The sequence below is a fragment of the Arvicola amphibius genome, chromosome 3, assembly GCF_903992535.2.
Source record: "Arvicola amphibius chromosome 3, mArvAmp1.2, whole genome shotgun sequence".
In the NCBI taxonomy this organism is placed as follows: Eukaryota; Metazoa; Chordata; class Mammalia; order Rodentia; family Cricetidae; genus Arvicola; species Arvicola amphibius.
This window is the reverse complement of record NC_052049.1, coordinates 132,179,426-132,204,864: the sequence shown is the minus strand read 5'-3', so window position 1 is coordinate 132,204,864 and position 25,439 is coordinate 132,179,426. Positions and strand designations below refer to the sequence as shown.

Sequence of the window (25,439 nt, the reverse complement as noted above, 5' to 3'; positions counted from 1 at the left end):
CAAGGCTGAGCCTGCTCACGTGGTAAAGATTACTAAATGAATTCCTTTTAGCAAGTGCTTGATGACCACCTGTGTACACAGACCCTGGCTAAGGAACAATGGGGTTCCCCCCAAACACAAATAAGCCCCCCATGCTGGCCGGGAGGATCTTAGAGTCAAAATTTTTCTGAGGAATGGACTCCCAGGAGGCTTTTGGAGATCACCAGGCCCAAAGCCCTTGATTCTCCTCTGAAAAGCCATCCTGCCTGAGGCAATGGAGTGGGAAGTTGGGCTTCTTTAGTGAGAGGCCTAGATTGTCTTCCCCATGGCTTGTGCGAGTTCAGGGGCCATCTTCTTTCTCTTCCTATTTTTCTTTCTCTCTGAAGGAAGATGGGATGGAGCAGCTTCTGATGATGAGAAATACCAGTTACGTAACCTGCGTTTGTCTTAGTCATGCTGCCCAGCATGCTGCTGGAACAGGAAGAAGCTGAAGTTAAACAGTGCGTCTCTATTCCCCTGCGGACACCCTAATTGCTGCTGCTGCTGCTGCTGTAATTGATTCCACAGGTTATTTTTACTCTGAACGGGCTGGGTTCCTCCGTGCGCCTTGCGGATGTGATTGTTCTTGAAGTCCAGGCCAGCGGTTGATCAGATGCCCAGTTGTGGGCTGGTCACCACTGGAGGATGGAGTTGGGGGAGGGTCCCCGGGCTCTCCTGGGGACCATGGGCCTCCAGTGTGAGTAAATACTACTGTGTAGTTAAAGGGTGCTGCGGGGGGGGGGGGGGGGAGGCAAAGGAAGGAAAAGCTCAACAGAGGCTTAAAGGGACCAAGAAAGGAACTAGAACACTTCTAGCATGGATGTGCATGCAGGACTTTGCTGAGGGCAGAGTGGGGACTCACCAGCTTAGAGCAGCAGAGCGAAGGCCACGTGGGAAGAACTTTTGCCTACAGAGCCTTCTGTACTTTTCTGTCTATTCCAAGCAGCCACCTCTTCCCACCCCTGCAAGCCGCTCCCGGAGCACAAAGCACATAGAAGCAGCATTCCTGGCCGCCTGCCTGCAGCTCCAGCCACCTACACAGACAGCCTCGCCTTTGCACACAGCTCAGCCCGTGTGTGCACTGGGATGGGGGAGTGTGACAGGCACATGCTCAGACACTCAGTAAGGGGCTCCAGAAGTAGGCAGGGACTCTGGAGGGAGTTGGTATTCTACATAGCCACAGGCCAAGGACTGCAACAACCTTGGAGAACCTCATGTGACTTTGGACATCACCTAACCTTGAACTTCAGGGTCCCTAATAGCCTGTCCCCTGTGACGTAACCATGGTTACCATCCTGTCCTCTCACTAGGTCACAATAAGAGTTATCAGAAGTAAAGATTACTGAACACACAGTATGCTGACACCTGGTCACACGTCATCTTCACGGCATTGTAGGGAAGGTGCCATTTTTCTTATAGGCGAGGAGCCCAAGGGCAGAGAAGGAACTCCTTTAGGTGTCCTTGGCTCCTGCATGGTAGAAATGAGGGTGGTGGATCTGCCTCTCATCCCTCAGCAGTACCGTATACTGCCCGTTAGCAGGGCTTGCCAGAGAACATGGTCTCTGAGGGGTGAGGGATGCACCTCAGCTTGTATAGAGTGCTTTCTTGGCATGCACAGAACCCTGGGCTTATCCCCAGCACCACACAAACTGGGCGTGGCGGTGCACACTTGTAACCCCAGCAACTGAGAGAGACAGAAAGATCAGGAGTCCCAAGTCAACCTTGGCTACATAGAGAGTTCAAGGACACCCTGGACTAGACTCCTAACTTCCTGGACATCTTTCTCCTTGCGTTTAAACTGGAAATGACAATGTCTACCCCACGTGATTGCTCTTGGAAATCTCGGTCAGTTCACGCAAAGCCCTGGACACAGGACCCGGGATATAGTAGATGTGCAATAATAGCAATTCCTTTCTTCCCTCTTACTCATCCAAAGCTAAACCGAGAGAATAACCCCTTCCCCAAGCCTCTAACTTAAAGCACTAGCCCTGAGTCTCCAAACCAGGAAGGGATCAGCCTGCTGGCCCACCCCCAGCTGTTTAAGCCGTCCCTAGCAACATGTGCACTCTCGCCTCTGCCAAGCCCACGCTGCTGCCTTTCTGTTTCTCAAGCATCCAGGATGGAGTAGAGGCCCACACTAGAGCAGGCAAGGCAGAGAAGTCATGGCCCCTGAAGGCCCCTCGGAAGCTGGGAGAGGTCTGCCAGCCTCTGCCCAGCCCCAGACTTCACAGAACAGCTGTTTCTGGAGGTCAGGCTGGAATTCCAAGCAGGAATGTTCAGTGGACTGAAGTGGGGCAGGTGCAGATTCTGGAAGCCGAAGCAACATTTTCAGAGAAGTCTCTCTAACTTCACGTTGGCCTCCAGCTTTGGTCAAAATCTTCTTGGGAGTAGAAGGTGCTTTGGGCTGAGAGCAGGCCCAGAACTGCCCAAGGATGTAGCATATCCTGGGATATGGTGCACACTGGGAACATGGTATGCACCTACTATGGAAGGGTCATTCCAGGCTCAGGAAATACAGAACAGATCCAGCTGACTGGAGGCACACAGGAGTCCCCTGGGGTGCAGCTCCATCCTGAGTACCTGTCTCTGTACCCCTGTAGCCTTTTCCTTCCTGCCATAGCCTCCTAGGCTTATGCCTATGCAACTCCCAGGAGTCACAAACAATACAATTTAGCCTAGGATATCTTAGCAAGCCATCCCTCCATGGGATAGCACAGGACCCTTTCTTCTGGGTAGTCCCAGATCCTGGCTCCAGCTGGTCTAGACAGCTTCTTGCCTTTAGGTTTCCTAGATATGAGTCAGACAGTCTTTGTGTCCCTCAGACTCTGAGGTCACACACAACCTTTCTGAGGAGTCCATGAAATGCTTTCTCCTGTCTCTTTCATGTCCAGGAACCCTGCCACACACTTGACAATTCTTTTCAAATATTTTTCCATCGTGATCTTCTTTCTATTCCAGTCTCTGTTACCCTAAAGTGCTGGTGGGATATGCCCACCCTGCTCAGATGGTTCTGCCCTTACTTTATAACACAGAGGTTCTTAGTGCCCATTGTGTTGTTCTGGGCCCTTGTGATGTCTGCTGGGACTGCTCATTGTGCCACTCTTACTAAGAGGGTTCCCTGTGCAAATATTGTGTCACCAGGCAGCTGATGTGTGGCTCAGACCATTTCTCTCTATTCAAAAAGAGAAGCTGAGACCAGAGAGGTTGAGTGACTATCCCCCAAGGCCACCAGGCTAACTAGTGGTAGAGTTAGAATTTGGACCTAGACTGTCCAACCCTTTTCTACAAGGCTACCCCTATTCTTTTCCCTCTGTTCTGACCTGACCGGACCTTCTGCTCCATGTTGGGAGCAGTGAGACCCCGGATCCTGAATTTCTTGTAATCCCCTGATCTGAGTGCCTACAGCTGCTCTGAGCACAAGACCTTCAGGAGTTCCTGATGGCAGGAGAGTGGTTTCTGGTGGGTTTGGCTGGGGCATGGCTATCTCTATATAATCTGCCCCTGAACACAATAAAGGGGGCATTCTTGGGGAATTCAAGGATGACCCGTGTTGCTGTCTCTCTGTCTGTGTGTCTGTGTATTTTAACCTCCTGCCCCTTGCCCGAATCTTGCGAATTGGGTGCCAGAGCACCGAACTCAGACACGGGGGTGCGGTGCGCAGCAGCTCCAGTCCCACCCTTTTCCATGTCCCGTGAACACCTAGGCGTGCTCCCTCCCTGTCTTTTGGGATGACTATTTCCTAGTCTGTATACATAAAAGTCAAGTTGAAAGTCTGCCTGATCTACAGGTCTCATTCTCTTTACCCACACAGCACACTCTCATGAAGGTGGTCTTTACACTATTTTTCTGTATGTATGTGCATGTGTGTGCACACATGTGCACAGCATGAATGTGGGGGTCAGAGGGCAACTTGCAGGAGCTGGTTCTCTCCTTTCACCATGTTCCAGGGTTTTCAGGTGTGGTAGCAAGCACCTTTACCCTCTGAGACATATTGCCAGACTACTGGTGACATCCGAGAGCCTTGGTGAACCGTGTCCTTGGCGATGCCAATGTTGTTTAAATTTCAGCCATGGTGATAGGTGTGCAGTGGTGTAGCTTTGGGCTTTGTTTTGTGTGTTCTGGCTGGTTAGTGATGTTGAACAATTTTTTTGTGCTTGGCAACCCTTTGACAAGCATAGAAAAGGTTTCTTTCTTTTTAAAAGAATCATTCAGGGCTGGAGAGATGGCTCAGAGGTTAAGAGTATTGACTGTCCTTCCAGAGGTCCTGAGTTCAGTTTCCAGCAACCACATGGTAGCTTACAACCACCTATGATGAGATATGTTTCCTTCTTCTGGTATGTAGTCAAACACGCATATAGAACACTGGACACATAATAAGTAAATAAATACATCTTTTAAAAAGTGCCATTCAAATTTGATTTTTAAAAAGTGGGATTTTTTCTTATTAATTTGTATGAATTTATTGTATAATCTGGGAAAAGTTCTTCTGTTTGTTTGTTTATTTGAAGCAGGGTCTCACTGTGTAGCCTTGGCTGGTCTAGAACTTGATATGTAGGCCAGGATTACCTTGAATGCACAGAGATCTGTCTGCCTTTGCTTCCCAGCCCTCTGCTGGGGTGAAAGCATACACCACTATGCTAGCCCTGGATGAGATTTTTAGACACATACATTGTAAATCTCTTTTCAATATTTCTTGCCATGAGAACAGTTCTTAGTTCTAGTGAAGACCACCTTACTGATCTTATTTTACAGTTTGTGCTGTTTTGTGACTACTTAGGAAAGTGTGGTCTACTCCAAAGATATAGAGATTCTCCTATGATTCCTTCTAGAAGCTTCCTTGTTGCCCATGCACAACTTAATACTCACTAAGTGTTGCCAAGCATGTGCAGTTGTTTGTGTAAAGTATATGTAGACTTTACACAACCCCCATACTTCAGCTTGCTCTTTGTGCTCCATGGCACACTTGTGTGGCCCCTATTTATTGCTCACAGTGGCTCTGACACATTTACTTTCACACTCACAGCTGCACTGTACACACACACCCTGTGACTCACACAGCATACTCACGGACATTTGGGCAGTGACCAGTGTCCTGCAAAGTCACAGCTTCTCAGAAGACCTTGTGTACTCTTCCTTGTAAGAACATGGTTGGGGGTTGAGGGCTAGAGAGATGGCTCAGTGATTAGGAGCATTGGCTGCTCTTGCAAAGGTCCTGAGTTCGAGTCCCAGCAACCAGTTCACAACCATCTATAGGGCATCTATCTGATGCTCCCTTTTGGAATAAAGGCATACACGCAGATAGAGTACCATATACATAAAATACATACATACATACATACATACATACATACATCTTAAAAGCATAAAAAGAAAATGGTTGGGGTGTGTACCTCACAGATGGGGGTGCTTGAGAGCTGTGAATACAAGTGCTTAGAGTAGGCACTATGGGGGCTGCTGAGGGGTGGGATTAGGGAGCTAAGTGGGTGGGTGGGCAAACTGTGGGGCAGATAGTCCTGGCTCTAGGCCCAGAGCTGTTTCTGCCAGAGCAGACTTCATTTTGAGCTTTATAACCTTGCAGGTTGTGTTTTAACTCTTTGTTAGAAGCATAGTTTCTGTTTAACAAAAAACTAAAACTTTTTTTCTTCTGAATTTTCAGTGGTTTGGGTGTATGGTTCCTGTGTGTGCATATTCTCACATGTGGACACATGTACTCATGCTTGTGGAGACCTGACATGTGTGTACATTCTCACATGTGGGCACATGTACCCACGCACATGGAGACTGACATTTGGTCACCTTCTCATCCTATTGTACATTTTATGGTTCATGTCTGTGTTTTCCATCAACCCAGCTGGCTAAGAGCCTCCAGGGTTGGAGAGATGCCATTCCCCACCCCACAGGGGGGGAAACTGAGGCTTGGAGACAAAGTGCAGTTCGAACATAGAGATGGTAGGTGGGACGGGCACTCCAGCGTGGCGCCCACTCTGCTGCTATGCGGCTGAGAGCGCTGCCTTCCTCCAGATGGTGATTAATAACTAACTCGCGCCTTGCCCTCTGCGGCGGCCCTTCCCAGGAGGCTGGGGTTGCCTTCTTATCTAAATAAACTGCACAAACAAGGCCTCACTCATTACTCATGTGTAAGTTATGTGAAAGGGCATTGCCCAGGGATGGGGAAATGCTCACACTGTAACCCTGACTTAACCTGGGCAAGAAGAGCAGCAAGCAACACAGTTTTATTTACTTTGTATTTATTTTATAGTGTTAACATCAAACCCAGGGGCTTCATACATGCACGTTGCATGCCAGCCCTGGGAAATGGAGTTTTAGATCCCGAGCAGCAAAACTCAAAGTCTCTTTTCCTTGGCACCCCATCTACTTATTGAACCCCCAGGAGAAAAGGCAGAGCCCACTTGAGCTTGAGGATATCTGTGGGCTCCAGAGAAGACAGACTGTCTTCCCATGATCCTCTTTGGGAGAGACAAAGACACACCTGGGGCATGAGACGTCATACCTAGTTCTTCTGTCTGTAACTAAATGCCTTCGACTCTGAGGCCCGATCTTTCACAGGAAGGTTCCTGGGCCAGGGGAGGGCATTACAGGGCCACTGTGTAAATGAGGACACTGTTGGATGTTGTTACACTTGTGGAGGTGACTGAGTGTGTGGTGGGAAAGAGGGGTGGCATTAAAGGAGGTGTCAAGCTTGATGAGATGGCTCATTGGTTAAGAGTACTTGTTGCTCTTGCAGGGGACCAGAGTTTTGTTCCCGGCACCCATGTTAGGTAGCTCTCCACCACATATAACTCCACCTCCAGAGGATCCAGTGTCCTCTTATGGGCTCCACAGGCACTGCACTTATGTAAGCATACCCATGCACATACACAAAAACAAAAATAAATCTTAGGGGGAGAAGGGACAGGGCGTCTCAGTCCCAAGGGTGCCTTCCCTTCATTACCTCATACCGGAAGGCGAGGAGCCAACAGTGACGAGTTCTGTGATGTGCTCAGGGACCAACAAGAAGCTGCCTGTCAGCCTTGGAAACTGGAGTTTGTGTCTCCAAAGGATCCAAAGGGGGATTCCTTGCAGAGACAGCAAAGCAAGCATTGTCTCCTGACACCTACATCAGCAGATTCCAGGTCCAATAAAATATCCCTAGAGAAGGCTGTGGAGATGGCTTGGTGGTAAGGTGCTTGCCACATAAACACAAGGTTTCGAGTTCACACTCCTAGCACCTATATAAAAGGGCAGATGTAGCTGCATAGGCTTGTAACCCAGGTGTTGGGGGGCGGGGGACAGGACCAGGAATGTCTCTAGGGATCACTGCCCAGTCATCCCAGCTGGATCCTAGAGGATCAATGAGAGACCCTGTCTCAAAAACTAAGGTGGACAGTGATTGAGGAAGGCACTTGATATTGACATTTAGCCTCCATATGCACCCTATACACACAAGTGCACATGCATATAGACACATACAAGCATGCGTGCATGAGTATGCCTGTGTGTGTGCACCTGTGTGTGTGAACACCTGTGTGTGCGCACCTGTGTGTATGTATGTGTGTGTGAGCGCCTGTGTGTGTGCGTGTATGTGTGAGTGCCTGTGTGTGTGCATGTGTGTGTGCGTGTGTGTGTGTGTGTGTGTGTGTGTGTGTGTGAGCTCCTGTGTGTGCGCTGATGCCCAGATGCCCTGATGTGAGTGCAGTTCCCAGGAACATGGCTTGACTCGCAGCATCTGTCCCAGGACCCTGGAACTGTGGCAGCCGAGCTGTGCAGAAACAAAGGCTGTTTTTCCTTTTCCTCAGCCCTGAGCTGAAAGTATGGAGCCTGGAGTGGCTGGGTTTTGGTGCCAGTGGCTGGGTCCTTGTCTGATTCATCTCTGTGCGCCTGTAGGCTTTGCCCAGAGGATGGGCTGGGTTAAGGAGACACCTTAGAAAATAAGGCCTCCCTTGATGTTTAAACAGAACTGATTCTAGCCTGAAAACGCACCACCTGTCCACTGCGTACTGTGGCTTCATTCAGAAATTCTGACTATAAAATCCAGGATTTAGCCAGGCGGTGGTGGCACATGCCTTTAATCCCAGCACTTGGGAGGCAGAGGCAGGTGGATCTCCATGAGTTCAAGACCAGCCTAGTCTACAAGAGCTAGTTCCAGGATAGGCTACAAAGCTACAGAGAAACCCTGTCTCGAAAAACCAAAAAAAAAAAAAAAAAAAAAAAAAAATCCAGGATTTATGCAATTGAGTTCAACTTTTTTTCTTGGGTTGAGGGTGGGGATGGGAGTGAGGACTTTGGCCCCTGGCCTAAGTACCTCCTTGCTTTAGTTGGTTCTCTGTTAGCCAAGGATGGTTTTCTTGGAGTGGGTGTCCAGGTTAGACCACATCTTCTAAATTGAATAAGGTGTGTCTACTCCAGAAGGACACTACTTGATCCAAGCAGCACCATGCTGGAGTATGGGCAGAAAATTAATCAGCTCACAGACACAGACAGACAGACACATGGGAGGGGGGAGCACTCGTGTGTGAGAGCGGCAAGTTTCCTTAGTTTTATTTTGAAATAAAAACGTGTTGTGTTACTTGTCATAATTAATATATCTACTTAGAGTCTCCACATGTGGTGAAACCCCTTCCTGGTGCTGACGTATGAACAAAGTTCCCACTTTAGGACTGACCAACCCTGAAACACATAGCTGGAATTCTGGGGTGCTAGGCTTGGAACCCTAACTTTCCCAGAAGATTTGAGCCCAAGAGGAAATTTTTAGATTTTCTGATGCAGCCCCCAAAAGATAAATGCATTTCTGCCTCAACCTGGCTTAAATCTGCTTCCAAAACCCACTTAATGAATGTGTCACGCACCACAAAACCACAGGGAATGGGGTCTGAGTTTGAGGCAGAGTTTAGAATTGTGTTTGTTCTGGACATTAAGTTAGGGTAACAGGGCTTTGCTTGGAAAAAGTGGGGGTGGGGCAGAGGGAGCCCCTGTGAAAACATGAGCTGCTAGCTGGCTGGGAGCCTAGGGGTAAGCAGCTGACTCGAAGGATGGAGTGTGTACCTCTGTTCATCCATTCAAACCCTTATGGACGGACTTTCTTGTGCCAGGTGCTACCTGCAGCTACAGTCTTTGTTTACATAGTCGAGTCCCTGCCCTGTCTGCTGGAGTGAATGGGAACACAGTCTTCATTTTCTGGTTGTGGCATGAAGCTGCACATCATCGCTCAGGGGCAGTAGGCCATTGTCATCTGGCATTTCCTCCGTAAAATGCCCTGGATTTGCTCTCCCAAGATGGATGCTCAGGCCCAACATGAATGCCGATGCCCTCATGGTACTAGGCTTCCTTCTATCTGCTCCTCTCTTGCTCTTATCTCCAGGGCCTCCTGGGTGGTCTTGGCAGGATCAGCCTGAAGAGTTCAACTGTTGATTAAAGCTGACAGGAACTTGAGGTGTGACTCTCCCACAGTCATTTGGATCTGGAGGGGGATTCCCAAAGGCCGGAGGAATGTGTCTCCATTGGTGGAATGTGGCCAGAGCCAGAGTCTCAAAGACAAACAGGTTTCAGCCAGCCACATGAGAGCTGGCAGAGTTTAAGAGGGATTCCAAGGAAGAGAAGAACTGGGTAATTGATTAGCAATGTCTGCTGTGGCTAATGCAGTGAAGGGCAATGGAGTTCCATGCTTATAAGGCCCAAGATGGTTACAATCCTTGATCTTACAGACATGGACACCAATGGATTTGTTGAGAGAGCCTGACCTGTCTCCTCCCCTGCCACTTCCCTGAAGGCCCTAAGTTTGATTGTTTGTTTGTTTCTTTCTTTCTTTTTTTCTTTCTTCTTCTCTTTCTTTCTTTTTTTTCAGACTGAGGGATTTCTTCCCTGGGGCTGTAGCCACCCTCGAGACCTGTGAGTGAACACCCCACTGATGGAGAGCTGTTGGTCACCCTGAAATGTGCAGGGCTCTCTTATCCCCTAGAAAGGGTCTAAGGGCAGTAAGATATAGCACATAAAGCCGAGATCATACCAGAATCAGGAGGATGGTGATCCAGATTGCCTGGCTCTCAGCAATGTGCACACACAATTGACCAGGCTTTCTGATACCACCCAACACAGACACTGCAGGTGCCCAGGGCTGCGGGAAGACCTTCAATGTAAGACAGTATGCCTTATGTAAGCTATGAGATCTCAGTTTCCACACTCCAAACATTTACTTTTTCCATTTTAAAATACATGTTAAAGCATAATTACATCTCTTTTCTCTCCAACCCTGCCCAAGTCCCCTCCCTCCAACTTCCATGTCCCAACCTACCACTCTCAATCGACAGCCTTTGCTTCTCCTTTTCTCTTCTTCCTCTTCTACTTCCTCTTCCTCTTCCTCCTCCTCCTCCTCCTCCTCCTTCTCTCTCTCTCTCTCCCCCTCCCCCTCTTTTGGTTTATTTTTGTTTTTATATATGATTTCTCCATATAGCCCTGGCTGCCCTGGAACTCACTTTGTAGACCAGGCTGTTTGAACTCAAGAGATCTGCTGTCTCTGCATCCCAAGTGCTGGGATTAAAGGTGTGCACCACCACAACCAGCTCAGCAACCTCTTTTTCTTTGATTACTATTGTTATATACACACAGTCATGTATGAATATATGTATGTATATATAGGTGCAAAATATGAATGCTGGGTCTGATTTGTTGTGTGTGTGTTTATGGTTTCAGAGCTGACTATTTTGTATTAGCTAACCAGTTAGGGACTCAGTCCTAGGAGAGGCCAATTTGCCTGCGCTCAGCAGTCATTAGTTGCTTGTAGGTCTTTGTGTAGGGGTGGGACCCCATGAAACAACCCGTCTCCATCCTCTCCCTTAGCATGTCTATGGATGTTGCCATTGTTCAGGTTTTGTTTATACAGTCATTTGTAGGGGAGACTGTTTCACAGTAAACGTCTTGGTATTCTGACTTTTAAAATCTTTCTGCCCGCTCTTTAGTGATGTTCCCTAAGCCATAGATAAGGAGCTGTGATGTAGACATTTCTATTGATTCTGGGCTCCCCATGATTCATTAATCTCTTCATTGTGTCCAGTTGTGGTTTCCTGTGATGGGTTATTCTGAGTTCTAAACTCACATATAAAGACTTGGAGCTAGGAACCAGTATGAGAGCGCATACACAGTATTTGTCTTTCTGGGCCTGAGTTACCTCACTTAATATAATCTATTCTCGTTCTATCCATTTACCTGCAAATTCCATGATTCCATTTTCCTTTATTGGTGAATAGTATTCCATTATGTACCACATTTTAATTATCCCTTAATCTGCTGAAGGACATTAAGTTGTTTCCATTTCTTAGGTATTTAGAACAGGGCATCAATGAACCTTGCCTAGCTAATATCTGTGGAGTGGGATGTCCAAATTCTTGTTAAGCACATTTGATGAACTCAGGCACTGGCATGGTAGACAGAAAAGCCAGTCAAGTTCCTGGACACTAAGAGGATTAAACCTTATGTGTCAAGATGGGTGTAGGCAATAGGTATGTACACCAATGAACTATGGATATTAATTGGCATGAAGCCCCAAATGGGGTAGAGTGGGGCTTAGTCCTACTCTGGAAATAAGAACAGGGGTGATTCTCAAACTTGCCTCAGAAAAGGAGGTGTTGGTTGGGTTGAAGAGCTGGGTGGGGACTCAAAGGGTCTGAGAGCAGGGGTAGCCAGTGGACAAGCATTTGCTTAGCATGTGAGGTCCAGGATTGAGGGGGAGGAGAGGGGCTCAGAAGGAAAGAAAGCATGAAGTGAGCCAAGGCACAGGGCGTGAAAGAGCCAGAAACAATGTGATTTGCCTGGAGAGAAGACGGGATGTGGGGCAGAGCATGACACACGAGGTGGGCCAGGTCATGTCTCCAGTGCCTTCTCTTCTCTGCTCTCCCACAGGACGGCTGCTTGCATGTGTGGGTACTGAGCACTTGAAATGTGTTCAGTCCTGATGAGAAGACATGTGACTCATAGAGTAAATTAGAAGACTGAACGTATACAAAGTCAGCAGTGTTGTATTGATGACGTATTGAAATGACAATATACATGACATATACAGTTTAAAATAATACATTAAATTAATATACATGACATATATAGTTTAAAATAATACATTATTAAATTAATACCATTCCAGGCTCGAGAGAGGGCTCTAAGGTTAAGAGCACACAGTTATCTAGGGGACTTGAGTTTGGTTCCCAGGACTCACGTCAGGCAGTTTGCAACTGCCTATAACTCCAGCTCCAGGGGATCTGATGCCCTCTTCTGGCTTCCATGGGTACCTGCACTCCACACACACACACACACACACACACACACACACACACACACACCTCCCCACAGATGCACAAGCATGCGCGTAATTAAAAATAATAACAATACTAAATAATAAAATAAAACTTAAAAAATAATACCATGTGTTTCTTTTTTATTCTTAACATAGTCTCCAACATTTCAAATCACACACTCATTATATTTCTATTGGACCATAGAGCCAGAAATAGTGACATCACGACAATGCTTTTTTTTTTTTTTTAAATGAGCAAAGGAGATGAAGATTAGGTCTGTGTCTGAGAACACTCACTCACTCACTCTGACAGTGAGGAGCAGAAAATGGAAACAATTGGAAAAACATTAGAGCAATTGGTAGAGAACATTGCAGAGGGTTGTATGAGAAGGAGGCTGGGGTGGGAGATGACCTTGTTTGGGGCTTGTGGAGGGCTGGGCTGCAGGGAGTGGGAAGGGAGAAGACTCAGGGCTGCTGGCTGGGTTGACTTTTAGAGCAAAGCTGTGGCCCTGGAGGATAGAGGACAAAAGAAAAGGCTGCTGGAGGAAGCTGATGGGTTCAGTAGCTAACAGTGATGCTGAGATGCCTGGGATCCCCCAGTGGGAGGCTTAGGGGAAAGGTTAGAGCTCTATTGAGACTAAAGGCCATATATTCACACTTGGGTATTGGTTTCCAAGTGTCCCCCTGAGGGGCTGGTGAGCCGGCTCAATTGGTAAAGTGCTTACCTGAGTTTGGATCCCAGCTCCTATGTAAAAGACCAGGTATGGTGGCGAACACCTCAAGGCCCAGCACCGAGGAGCAGAGCCAAGGGGATCCTTGGGTTTGTTGGACAGGCAGTCTCACTCAATCAGTGAACTCCAGGCGAGAGATCCTGTCTCAACAGCCAGTGTGGAAAGTGATAGAAGCCGTCTCTGGTCTCTACATGTACACACACATGGGTGTACACCTATAAACACATGTATATGCTTACACTAAACACCCACACAAAACTTAAAAATATCCTGAGACTCAGGGTGAATGAACTTACCCAGGGAGGGGATTTAGCTCTGGGGACACCAGTAGCTGTAGGAATGTAGGGAGGAGATCTCTGCCAACACTGACACCTTGTGATCCCTCACTGTGAGGCACGCGGCTTTTGGTTCCATATTGGCAAGTCTTTAGGAGAGACCCTTGTTCTCATTTGCAGGTTTTAGAGCAAACCAAAACAACCAAAGTGACAGCCAGCACCAAAGCTTGCTGTCTTCATGAACAGACTTTGTCCCAGGCATCAGCTCTCTCATAAGGTGGCGTGGCAGGAATGGGCTGATTCCATAGCTTTTCTGAAGGCCATGTGGCAATGTCATGGAAAGTAGCAATTCTTCTAGGAGTTAGCCAAGGTTAATCATCAGGAAAGTAAGTAATATAAACTACTGTGCATGCTCAGACATACATGTTAGTAGGTCACTTTTGTGACATCAAATAGAAGCAGAAGCCATTATGGGAAACGAGTTTAATAAATCATAGTAGGCCCACATGACAGCATGCTCTACAGACATTCAGGACACCGTGGGACGCACATTTTTATGGACATAGTGAGACATTCACAGTGTGTTCAACGAGCAAGCAGGTGACTGCAGTGAGGGTTTTTTGCTAGTGCTGACTGCTGTTGGTTAAGGACGAGGACTACCCAGCAGAGTGCGGCCACTCAGACGCCATGCTGCTTGCCTCGCTGTCTTCTGCAAAGGGACTGATCACGGCATGTGCTGTGGGTAGTTATAAAAACTCAACAGGTTCACCCAGCTGGTCGAAACAGGGTTTCCCGCTCCAGAGATCTCAGTGTGGGCCAGCTTGTGCTACTTCAAAAGAAATCAGGGAGATACAGTCCTTTGGTACAAATCATCTAGTTTTCTTTAAAGAGTCAATCCATTAGATTTCTGAAGACTAGATTCTTCTAGATTTTTCCTTCATGTACTTCCTTTATGCATTTGTATGAGTGTTTTGCCTGCATGTGTATATTATATGTGTGCCATATCCTCGCCTGGTGCCCCCTGAGGTCAGAAGAAGAAATCAGATCTAGAATAGCGTTATGGACGATTGTGAGCCACCGTGTAGGTGCTGGGGCTTGAACCTCAGTCCTCTGCAAGAGCAACAAGTGGCTCTTAACTAATGAGCCATTTTTTCAGGTCATACTTGATTTTAAATTATGTGTGTGCGCCTATGTGTATGTGTGAGGAGGCACAGATATGAGCTGCTTGAGGCAGGTGCTGGGAACCAAACTCAGGTCCTCTGGATCAGTCCTCACTCATTCTCCGCTATGGAGCCATCTTTCTAGCCCACATGTGACCCATTTCAAAAGGGGCACTTCAGCTGTGCTTAGTATATTCTGGGTTAACCTATCACAGAAGCTGGTTTTTTTTTTTTTTTTTTTTTTTTGGTTTTTCGAGACAGGGTTTCTCTGTGGCTTTGGAGCCTGTCCTGGAACTAGCTCTTGTAGACCAGGCTGGTCTCGAACTCACAGAGATCCGCCTGCCTCTGCCTCCCGAGTGCTGGGATTAAAGGCGTGCGCCACCACCGCCCAGCCACACAAGCTGTTTTTTTAAACTCTTACCTTTTATTTATTCTTTGACATCTTTACACATGTATACAATGTTTGCTTGTTTTTGAGATAAGGTTTCTTTGTGTAATAGCCCTGGCTTTCCTGGAACTTGCTTTGTAGACCAGGCTGGCCTGGAACTCACAGAGATCCTCCTGCCTCTGCCTCCCAAGTGCTGGCATTAAAGGCGTGTGTCACCATGCCCCACTATAGTGTATTTTGATCGTCATCCCAAACTCTTCCCTTGTTCCCCTTAGGCACAACCTGAATTTGTACCCTTTCTTTTCTTTTCTTTCTTTCTTTCTTTTTTTTTTTTTTTGAACTCAGCATCCAATTAGTGCTGCCTCCTGGGACATTGACCGGTTGACCAATCTTGGTGGCTTCATTGTGTGCAGCTATCCATCCCTGCCATGTCATGTTCAGCTGACTGCACCTCGTAGCATTCCTCTCCGTCCTCCAGCTCTTAAAGTTGCTGCAGCATCCATTCTGAGAGGTTTCGGAGCCACGAGGGCGTTACTAGAGATGACCCGTCTACGGTTGAGCTCTGAAAAGTAACTTATTCTCTTTCTCAATGGGTTGACCAAATCCGAGTCGATGTTAATTGCAGCTTGGTAGCCAGTTTAGGACCATTTTCATCATGGCACTTCCCCAGCCCTTGGCATCTAGTCTTTCTGTCTCTAAGATGGGCTTCCCCTGGACCTTCCTAGGGGTGGGATTGCTCAGCCTGTGGTCTTCTGCAACTCGTTTTTCTGATAAGAACAGCTTTCAAGGCCAAAACACAGGCAGCCACATGGTTTCTTTTCATTTTTACAGCAGAAAAGTCTTTATGAGCAAACAAGTCATTGTGAAATTTAAAAGCATCTCTCTGTGATGAAAATGGTCTGTTTTTACAATACCCAGCAGACATATTTCACTTTAAGCTATCGTCCCTCTGCTTGGTAAGATTGAGTTGCTGGGGATGGGTAACTTTTCCTTATCTCTCTAACCTTACATTGTTCTCCCAAACCAGAGACAGGACTTCCCCGCAGGCTGCTGATGTGGGTGATCATAAGGAGTGGAGCAGAGGATTGGAGATGCACATGGGATCTTGAGAGGCCAGGATTCCACCCTTCCCCTGGTCACACCCCAGTACCTGACCAAACAGGAGTTCTGTGGCCCTCGGAGGCCCCGATGAAAGACACAAATAGCCATCATCTCCTCCTGGAGACACTAGGGTCTACTTCCTTACTCAGGGGACGCCTTCTGTATTTAAAATGCATTTCAACTCAGTGATTATTATTTTTTTAAACAGCACTCTGTATTCAGTTTAGAATTTTCCCTTTCTTTTTCATCATGAAAAAGTTCAAGGTCAAGAAAGAACTTCTCACGGCCTGAAATACATTCACATTGCTTTGTTTTGCTCTTCCCAACCATCACTATCCATTCCTAATTACACTTGTTCACTCTGTGTGTGTGTGTGTGTGTGTGTGTGTGCACACATGAAGGTCAGAGGACAACTTTCGGGTATTGGGTCTCTCATTCCACCATGTGGGCCTTGAGGCGCTAACTCAGGTTGTCGAACTTGATGGCAAACAGCCTGACTTCCTGAGCCATCTTGTTGGTCCACTATCCATTTCTAGAATTTTCTTCATCCTATAGAACTCTACACCCACTAAACGCTGACCCCATTCCTGCTCCTCCCCCACCATGCCTTTAAACCATGCTATTTTCCTTCTCTGTGACTTCATTACTCTATGTATCCCATCTTAGCAGGATCAGGTATTTCTTCTCCTATGACTGACTGGCTTATTGGGCGTATGGAGTCCTCAAGGTACACAGGGGCTATAGCATATGTTAGAATTTCCTTCCTTAAGGCTGAATAGTATTCTATTGTATGTCTGTACAAACTGCATTCTCCTTCTGTCCATTGCTTGTGGCACTTGGTTGACTTATACCTTTTGGCTATTGTAGATGATACCTCTGTGAACACGGGTGTGCAAGTATTTGTTCAAGACCCTGATTTCAGTTTCTTTGAGGATATAGGTCTATTGATTTTAATGGAAGAATAACAAGACATTAGTAAGGTGATATAAAGGCACACTGTCTTGTCACTTTTCTAGAACCTTTCATTGGCGTGCATCCCTCTGGGACTATCCACATGTCTGTGTTTTTAAAAATAACGCATCATAACGAGACAGTGGTTTTCGAACGTCCCCGTTTTAGGTCTATGTGCTGAGCTGGAACATGAGCCGAGGCCATGTTAGTCACTAACTGTCCCAGGAAAGAGGGAAGGAAAAACACAGTGACCCCTATGAAGGTATGTGCATTTGTACAAGATAAATACAAACATGAAGACCACGTGAATACAGGGAGAAAACTCACATGGCATGTATCCATGTCACTAAAACTTGTGGAACTGGTTTTTGAAAACACGACATAAACAGGAAGGATCCCAGGGATCTCAGAGTTGCAATTTCTTAAGGCCAGAAGGGAGATCCTATTAAAAACAAACAAACAAACAAACAAACAAAAAACAAAACAAAACTTAAAACAGTGACCTGGACTCTAATCAGCTACCCACACACCTGTCCTGACTGTTGCAGCCTTGGTCTTGCTCCTGAGTCCCTCCCTACTTTCCCTGACAATGGAAACATTGTTTTTTTTTTGTTTTTTTTTTCTGACAGATCCTTGATCTTCCAGGAACACCCCATGATCAACACTAGGAAAGCTCACTGAGGGCTCTGATGATGGAGGGGACCAGCTGGACTGGCAGTCATGGACCAGCAGCCCACATCCATTCTAGTTTGGATAACAGTGGCTCAGCTTCTAGGGTCTCTGGTCTGTCTTTCATAAACAGAGACAACAAGAGAGACTAGGAAGATCATTTGTTTGTTTGTTTGCTTGCTTGTTTATTTAGAGACAGGTTCTCGTGTAACCCAGGCTACCCTGGAACATTCCCTGTAGTAGCCAAGGATGATCTTGAACTTCTGCTTCTCCTGCCCTCAACCATCTGAGTGCTGGAATTACAGGCAAGCGTGACTGTGACCATTTTATTCGGTGCTGGGTGTGGCTTTGTGCACGCTAGATAAGCGAGCATTCTACCAACTGATCCACAGCCTCAGCCCATGACTATGAGAACCTTAAATATGACCTCATCCTTGAAATCTGAAAGCCTCACATAGAGCAGACCCATAGATGCCATTGTCCCCTACCTCTGCTTTCTAAGATGTCAGATAGGAAAATACCTGGGCCTGCACATCCCTAGGGAGGCATTTAGACAAGCCAAGCATTTAACATCATTTTTACTGAGTTCACCATATGTGAGAGACCTTGATCCTAGAACTAGGAAGGACTGGAAGCCATAGACACTGTCCTTTGAGTAATCCATAAAAATGAGCATTCTTACCAATGCTATATATTGAACATAGCACCTTAACCTTGCCAAGCTAGACCAAAATATTTGGTTAACCATACTCTTCCTAACACAGGACACTGATCAGTACCCATCCCTGAATTTATTTTTCCTGTTTTGTCTTAATTTTCCTGTTCATATATCCACCTCAAATAGCTGTGTCCAATTTTTTTTTCAAGATTTGATTTTGTGTGATTGGTGTTTTGCCTGTATATATGTCTATGAGAGGGTTCCAGGTCCTCTGGAACTGGAATTACAGATAGTGAGCTGCCATGCGGGAGCTGGGAATTGAACCTAGGCCCTCTGGAAGAACAGCCAATAAGCTTAACCACTAAGCCATCTCTCCAGCCCCCTCAATATGTTTTTTAAAAATTTTAAGTTCTACCTATTTTTAGTTAGTAACGAATACATTAAATATCTTATTCATTTAAATATTTTATTTTTATGTGTATGAGTGTTTTGCCTGCATCTAAGTGTACCATATGCATGCAATGCCCACAGAGTCCAGAAGAGAGCACTAGATCTTCTGGCACTGGAGTTATAGAACAGTTGTAAACTCATGTGAGTGCTGGGAATATAACTGGGTTCCCGTGCAAGAGCAGCCAGTACTCTTAGCTGCTGAGCCATCTTGACAACCCCACGTTACCCAGTTCTGAGTGTTGTTCACAGACTGTTGATGACTCTCACCACCAGTTCTGAGTATTGTTCACAGTTATACTGTTGATGACCCTCATCACTAGTTCTGAGTATTGTTCAGTTATACTGTTGATGACCCTCACCACCAGTTCTGAGTGTTGTTCACAGTTATACTGTTGATGACCCTCACCACTAGTTCTGAGTATTGTTCAGTTATACTGTTGATGACCCTCACCACCAGTTCTGAGTGTTGTTCACAGTTATACTGTTGATGACCCTCACCACTAGTTCTGAGTATTGTTCAGTTATACTGTTGATGACCCTCACCACCAGCTCTGAGTGTTGTTCACAGTTATACTGTTGATGACCCTCACCACTAGTTCTGAGTATTGTTCAGTTATACTGTTGATGACCCTCACCACCAGTTCTGAGTGTTGTCCACAGTTAATACTGTTGAATGACCCTCACCACCAGCTCTGAGTGTTGTTCACAGTTATACTGTTGAAGTCACCACCAGTTCTGAGTGTTGTCCACAGTTATACTATTGAATGACCCTTACCACCAGCTGAGTGTTGTTCAGTTATACTGTTGAATGACCCTTACCACCATCCACTTCCCCACTTGAAGGTCCATGCCCATTAACTCAGAGTACCTCTGCTCCTTCCTCTTAGCTCCTGGCAAACACCACCTGCTTTCTATCTCTGCGAACATGAATCACACCTTGTTAGTCATTTTGTGATGAGTTATTTCACCTGGCATGGAGTTTGCAAGGCTTATTTGCGTCACCACACAAATCAGTGTTTCTTTTTAAAGCTGAATAAAATCCCACTGTGTGTTCAGACTACACTTTGTCTATACACTCAGACATTTATGGGGTTTCCAGCTTTGGGTATTGTGAGAAAACATTGGTGTGAATATTAGTGTACAGATCATTGGATCCCGGCTTTCAGTGCGTGTGTGCATGTGTGTGTGTGTGCGCGCACACATGCACCTATAGTGAAATCGCTGGACCTTATGGCAGTTATGAGTTGATTTTTTGGAATAATTATGCTGTTCCCCACAAAGGTACACAACACCATTTCATATTCTTGATGGCAATGTGCAGATGGTCATTTTACATTTTACAGAATAGCATCATACCATTAATTTATTGATTTCATTTGGAACAGTGTTTTTCTTTAAAATGAAAATTACATTTACTTATTTGTGTATGTATATTCACTTATGGGGGCGGAGTATGTGCCACGGCCTGTGTATGGAGGTCAGGGGACAACTTTCAGGAATTGGTTCTCAGCTGGACATGGAGCTCCATGTTGAGCTGGGTTTTTTTTGGGGGGGGGTTCTAAGAGGGTCACCTGTGGGAGGAGCTGCAAAGAGCAGTCACCTGTAGACCGCCAATTGCCGGGTGAGGTCCTCTGATGACAATCCTAGCTAGCCCTGGTTTGTCCGCGTGCCTTCACCAGGTGTCACCTTCCTGTGTGAAATGGATGCAGAACACTCCTTCTAGGTTCACCGCCTGTGGATTAATGATCTTGCCTGCAATCAGGTGTGTGCTTCTTTGCACGATTCCCAGGAACCACACCATGTACACTGTAGCATGCCTGTGTCCCTGGCTCTGACCTGAGTGTGCTATTTCTAGGTAGACATAGCTGCCTCCACCCCCTCTCCTGCCTCTGCTGAACTTTGCACTCACCATGATGAAAAATTAACTGGGCTAATGTTTCCCTCCCAAGGACAAGGACAAAGTCTGCATGGCAGGCCTGGCTGCATCCCAGGAGACTAGGTGCCAGCTGAAGTTGTAACCAGTCCTGAGCCATCACCTATTCAGTGCCCACAGGAGGAGGGGCTATTTCTCCCCCTTGTCCAGAACTTTGTGGAACTTGGCCTTGTGCCCCAAATGTTCTTACAGGGAGACTTGAGGGGAAAAAATCCCAGTGCTCAGGAGGCAGAGGCAGGTAGATCTCTGAGTTTGAGACCATCTCATTTATTGAGTGAGTTCCAGGACAGCTAGGAAAGAAAGAAAGGAGAGAAAGAAGGGAAGGGAGGGACGGAGGGAGGGAGAAAGAGAAGGAGGAAGGGTACTCTCAGATGTGCAGGTAGGTCCAGCAGTTTTCTTGCAGCTCAGGTGGTCCTTGTCACGGACGCTTGTTCAGTCACACAGGTGTGTCTGTCTACTTATTTTCTTCCCTCAGGGAAATGAATTGGTGGGTAATGGTCCCTTCTGGAGCCTCAGTGACTTAAAGGTTCTTCCATGCAGCTGACTCCTCTTCTCTCCCCTTCTCTTTTCAGCTTTCTCTCTCCTCAGGCTCCCTCCTTTTCTCCACGGTGCAAATAGCTTCGCTTAGACATGGCTTCACCTGTGGGTGAGAGACTTGTCCTGGAGAACAATCCTAAGGCTTCTAACTTACTTTCTAGATTCACCACGTTGTACCGGAGAGAGACTGGAGACTCAGCAAGATGAAGGGTCTAGAGACAACAGTCAAAACATATCAGGGAGCCTGAACACCTTGGACTTGACCTGGCTGCCTCACAAAGGCTAAACTTCCTCGGTTTGATGTCCAGGTTAAAATGAACTTGACTGGAAGATGCTGATTGCGTAGGTCCCTTTCTGTCCTAAGCACACCTTCATCCCTATCTCTTGGTGCTTCTCTGGTCTGTGAGCGTCTTGTGCCCTGGGACCTTCTTCTTCCACTGTAACTTCCAACAAGCAGCAGACTTGTGACGTGGAAGTGCTGGAGAGACAGAAGCAGGATCTGACAGAACCCAGCTTCCCTGGCTGCCCTTCTTCACGTGTGGTATCAACACTGGCCTCTGGCGTGGGTCCACTCCTGTCTTGCACTGGACTGTTCCACAGGAGGTGGAGAGGAATGGGCCTGGGAACATTTCTGACAATCTCATAATTAGGCACCTGTGAGAAGAGCTTTTGTTTTGCAAATTGTGTCAAAGACGCCCTTTGCAACACCGGGCCCAAGAGCAAGACCTCAAAAACAAAGCAAAACAAAAACCAGAGTTTAAATCTTGGCTCCCTTCCTCAGGGTCATGCCTTCCAGGCAAATATGGGCGTGGACTTAGAGGGCAGACGTTGGACTGTCTGGGTGGAAGACAGCAGTTAAGACAGCCTACCTTTCCAGTCTCTTGATAAGGGCTGGAAAGTCGAATGGAAGAGGAAGGCCACAGCCACAATCTTACAGGAGGGCAGGAACCGGCTTGTTAAGGTTCACTAGGTCTCAGGGATCCTCCTTTTAGGACTCGGCCTCCAGGAGGTGGAAGGGGAGGCCTAGAAAACCACAGTCTCTGACAAGCTGTGGCTGCTGGTGGGGCATCCTCGGTAACAGAGCTGGGGGCCCCTGTAGCTTCTAGGCTGACTTTGTGGGATTGGCCACACCTCACAGGGCTTTGTAACTCCCACCGGCTCTTAGTTTGCAAATAACTTCTTTCTCACCACGGGAGGTGGTGGCGGGGTTTCCCACCGTTTAAAACAAGCATAGCCTTAGCTACTGGGCTAACCTGACGCGGAGGCGGCAACGGGGTAAAAGGCCTGAGGGCCTGCTGTAATGCACCCAAACCGGTGGAGGGACCCGTGGGCAGTCAACCCTGAATTCCGCTAGTTGGGGGAAAAGCCCCAGGGCTACCCAAAGTCAGGTTCTACTGGCCTCTCACCTAGGCTAATTTTGAATAATCTTCCCGAATCCTCCCTGCTCGCTCCACTTTGTCTGTGCGAGTTCACTGCTTTGTTAACGAAGCTCTCTTGCTTGTTTGGCATCGAATTTCAGTAACACCCTGTAATGTTAATTCTCCCCCTCCCCCAAAGATAAATCCTAAAGCGCCCCCATTCATTCCTTCAGGAATGCAACAGATGTCTTTGAGGCCCGTTTTCTGCAAAGAGATTGGTTCACTAGGCCCAAGGGACCCCTGGCTTCAGCTATTGTTCAAGTTGTCACTGAGGTCTCTAACTCCACTTTTAAGTCTCCCTCTCCCCCTTCCCAACTCCCTCCTCCGCAGTCTCGGGGCAGTTAGCCGGTCTGATCTCACCCAGCAGGAAAACAAAAACAAAACAAAAAACACCAAACCAAAGCAAAACAACCCGGGCCACTGAGCGAGATCAGTGCGCCCCGGCTTCCTGGGCTTGGAACGGAACCCCTCATCGTGTTCGGGTCCTCTCCCGGGAGCAGCGAGCCCTAAGCGGCACACGCCTGTTTCCTGCGAGTCTAACCCTCTCTAGTCTCTGCTACTGCCTCTGAGCGTCTTGAGGGCGGCTACTCCCCAGGAGTCCCGTCCGGCGGCACTTGGCAAAGGTGACGGCCGCCGTGCCCGGTGGCCCACGTGGGCGCGCTTGGCGGCGCGGGGCGGGGAAGGCCGTGGGTCCTCCCCGGAGCAGGGCGCGGGGGAGGAGCGGGGAGCCCCGGCGGCGAGGGGGCGGCGACAGCGCTGGGAAGGAGGCTGCACGCGGAGCTGCGTGAAACGTAGACTTGGGAGCGGGCGGGAGAGGAGCCGGGAGCGCGGCAGCACGGCCCTGGCCGGCCCTGCGAGGAGGCGATCGCAGGGAGGAGGAGGAGGAGGAGGGCTGCAGAGGCGGAGGGATCTGCTCACCAAAGCTATCCAGGCCAGCAAAGTTTGGCTGGGGGTTGGACTTTCCTTCCCGGAGGCGGCACCCAAACAGCTACCCCGTGCGGAAACCCAAACTTTCTACTGCCACTCCGAGTCTCGCGGCCGCCGCCTCCGCCCCGCGCGCCCGGGGCCTGCCCGTCAATTCGTCGGTCCTCGTGGAGCTGCTTGGGCGCCGTAGTGCTCCTGATCTCCGCAGCTGCAGCGCCGCGGCCCCGGCCCAGAAGCCGGGGCAAGTTCTCCAGAGTTAGACGCGAAGTTTCGGGCGCGGCGCGGGCCGAGCTGCCCCTGTGCGCCCCCGGCGTCCCCAGTGCGCCCAGTCCCGCCGGGGGCGCCGGTGACCCTCCCGTGCCAGCCATGTCGTCCATCCTGCCCTTCACCCCCCCGATCGTGAAGCGCCTGCTGGGCTGGAAGAAGGGCGAGCAGAATGGGCAAGAGGAGAAGTGGTGCGAGAAGGCGGTCAAGAGCTTGGTGAAGAAGCTCAAGAAGACCGGGCAGCTGGACGAGCTGGAGAAGGCCATCACCACGCAGAACGTGAACACCAAGTGCATTACCATCCCCAGGTGGGGGCCCGGAGCAGCGGGCGGCGCGCCGGCCCAGCCCCCTAGGGCGGCCTGGGTGGAGAGGGAGGGCGTGTGTGTGTGTGTGCGCGCGCGTTAGTGTAGGGGACAGGCAGTGGGTGGAGGGACCCCCAAACAAAACCTTCTTCGGATTTGCCCAGGCTCAGAGCCCAGGCTTCCATGCGGCACTCTGGCATCCAGACCTCAAAGATCGCTAGCCGCCTCCGGGCAGCAGGGGTGCTGCTGAGCTTGGCCCCCCACTCTCCGTGCTTTGGGCTCCAAGTAGAGGCCCCGCTTTGTTCGGCTCTGCCGGCCGAGCCCCTCCTCCGCCGCCGCCTCCCGCCCCGCGCTCGTGGAGGTGGTGGCGTGTGTCCCTTTCTTTTCTTCAGCTCTGTTCCCCCACTTCTCTTCGTCTACAAGAATGCAGTCGGTACAGCTGTGGGTGAGGAGCGGGAGCCCGTTGATTGACAGATTCCTTCTTCGCTCTTTCTTTGCCTTGGGATTAGCATTTTTATCGAGTATTTTTAGATTTGGTTGTGCCAGCCTCCCGCCCCCTGTGCACGCATGCACGCACGCACTTAGTTGCAGAGCAAAGCATCGACTTTGAAGCGGGAGAAACAAGTGGCAGAAAGTAGGGGCATTCCCTCTTCTCACCCCACCCCTGCCTTGTTTGCCATCGTTTTAATCGAGAGTTTGCGGGTGCCGAGAACCGAGCAGGCAGCTCCAGACAGACAACAAAACACCCCAGAGCTGGCCTCCCATCGTCCCTGCATTCCTGTAGAGCCCTCTTTTCCCAAAACGCTTTGCCATCTGTCCTGACCTCCTTTATCCTTCCCATCGGGCTAGAGGAGTCCGGCGGGAGTTCACAGATGGCTGATGGAAGGGGTCAGTGACTTCACTCCCAAGGCCTCCCCAGAGAATAACCGCGCCTGGAAATTGGGGTGAGGGCACCTTAGCCTTCTGTCTCCACTTCTCGAGACTCCTTTAAAGACTGATTCCAGAGGAGGGACAGGTGCGAATGTTTGGTTGTGGGGGTTGGAGTTTGTCCTAGGCTGCAGAGAAATGGAGAGAGGGCTCCCATGGCCTAAAACAGAGAGGTCATCGTCCTTCTGGGCCAGGGTGGCCTCCATCCTTGGCCACCTGCTCAAGGCAGCTGTGTATGTGCTGCCAGCCCTGACAGTAAGGCACAAAGCAACATCTGTCCACGGGAACCCAGGGTCAGCCTTCCCTGAAAATAAACACCACATATGGTGGGAATGCCTGCTTAAAAAATTGTTTAAAAAAACACAAAAACCAACCCCCAAACCTGAGTGGGTGGATCCCATCAACAAAGGGGGGGGTGGGGGGCACTATGTTGTCTGGAAAGAACACTTGGCC

The 25,439-nt window shown here is 48.5% G+C and overlaps 1 protein-coding gene across 1 annotated transcript in view; it reads left to right on the top strand.

Moving 5' to 3' along the window:
• The first annotated feature begins 23,383 nt into the window (after positions 1 to 23,383).
• Positions 23,384 to 25,439, top strand: part of Smad3 (SMAD family member 3) — a 108,113-nt gene continuing 106,057 nt past the window's right edge. The window contains exon 1 of the mRNA XM_038323011.1: positions 23,384 to 24,065. Coding sequence (XP_038178939.1) covers positions 23,860 to 24,065 — 206 coding nt within the window. The 5' untranslated portion in view covers positions 23,384 to 23,859. The remainder of the gene's footprint in view (positions 24,066 to 25,439) is intronic.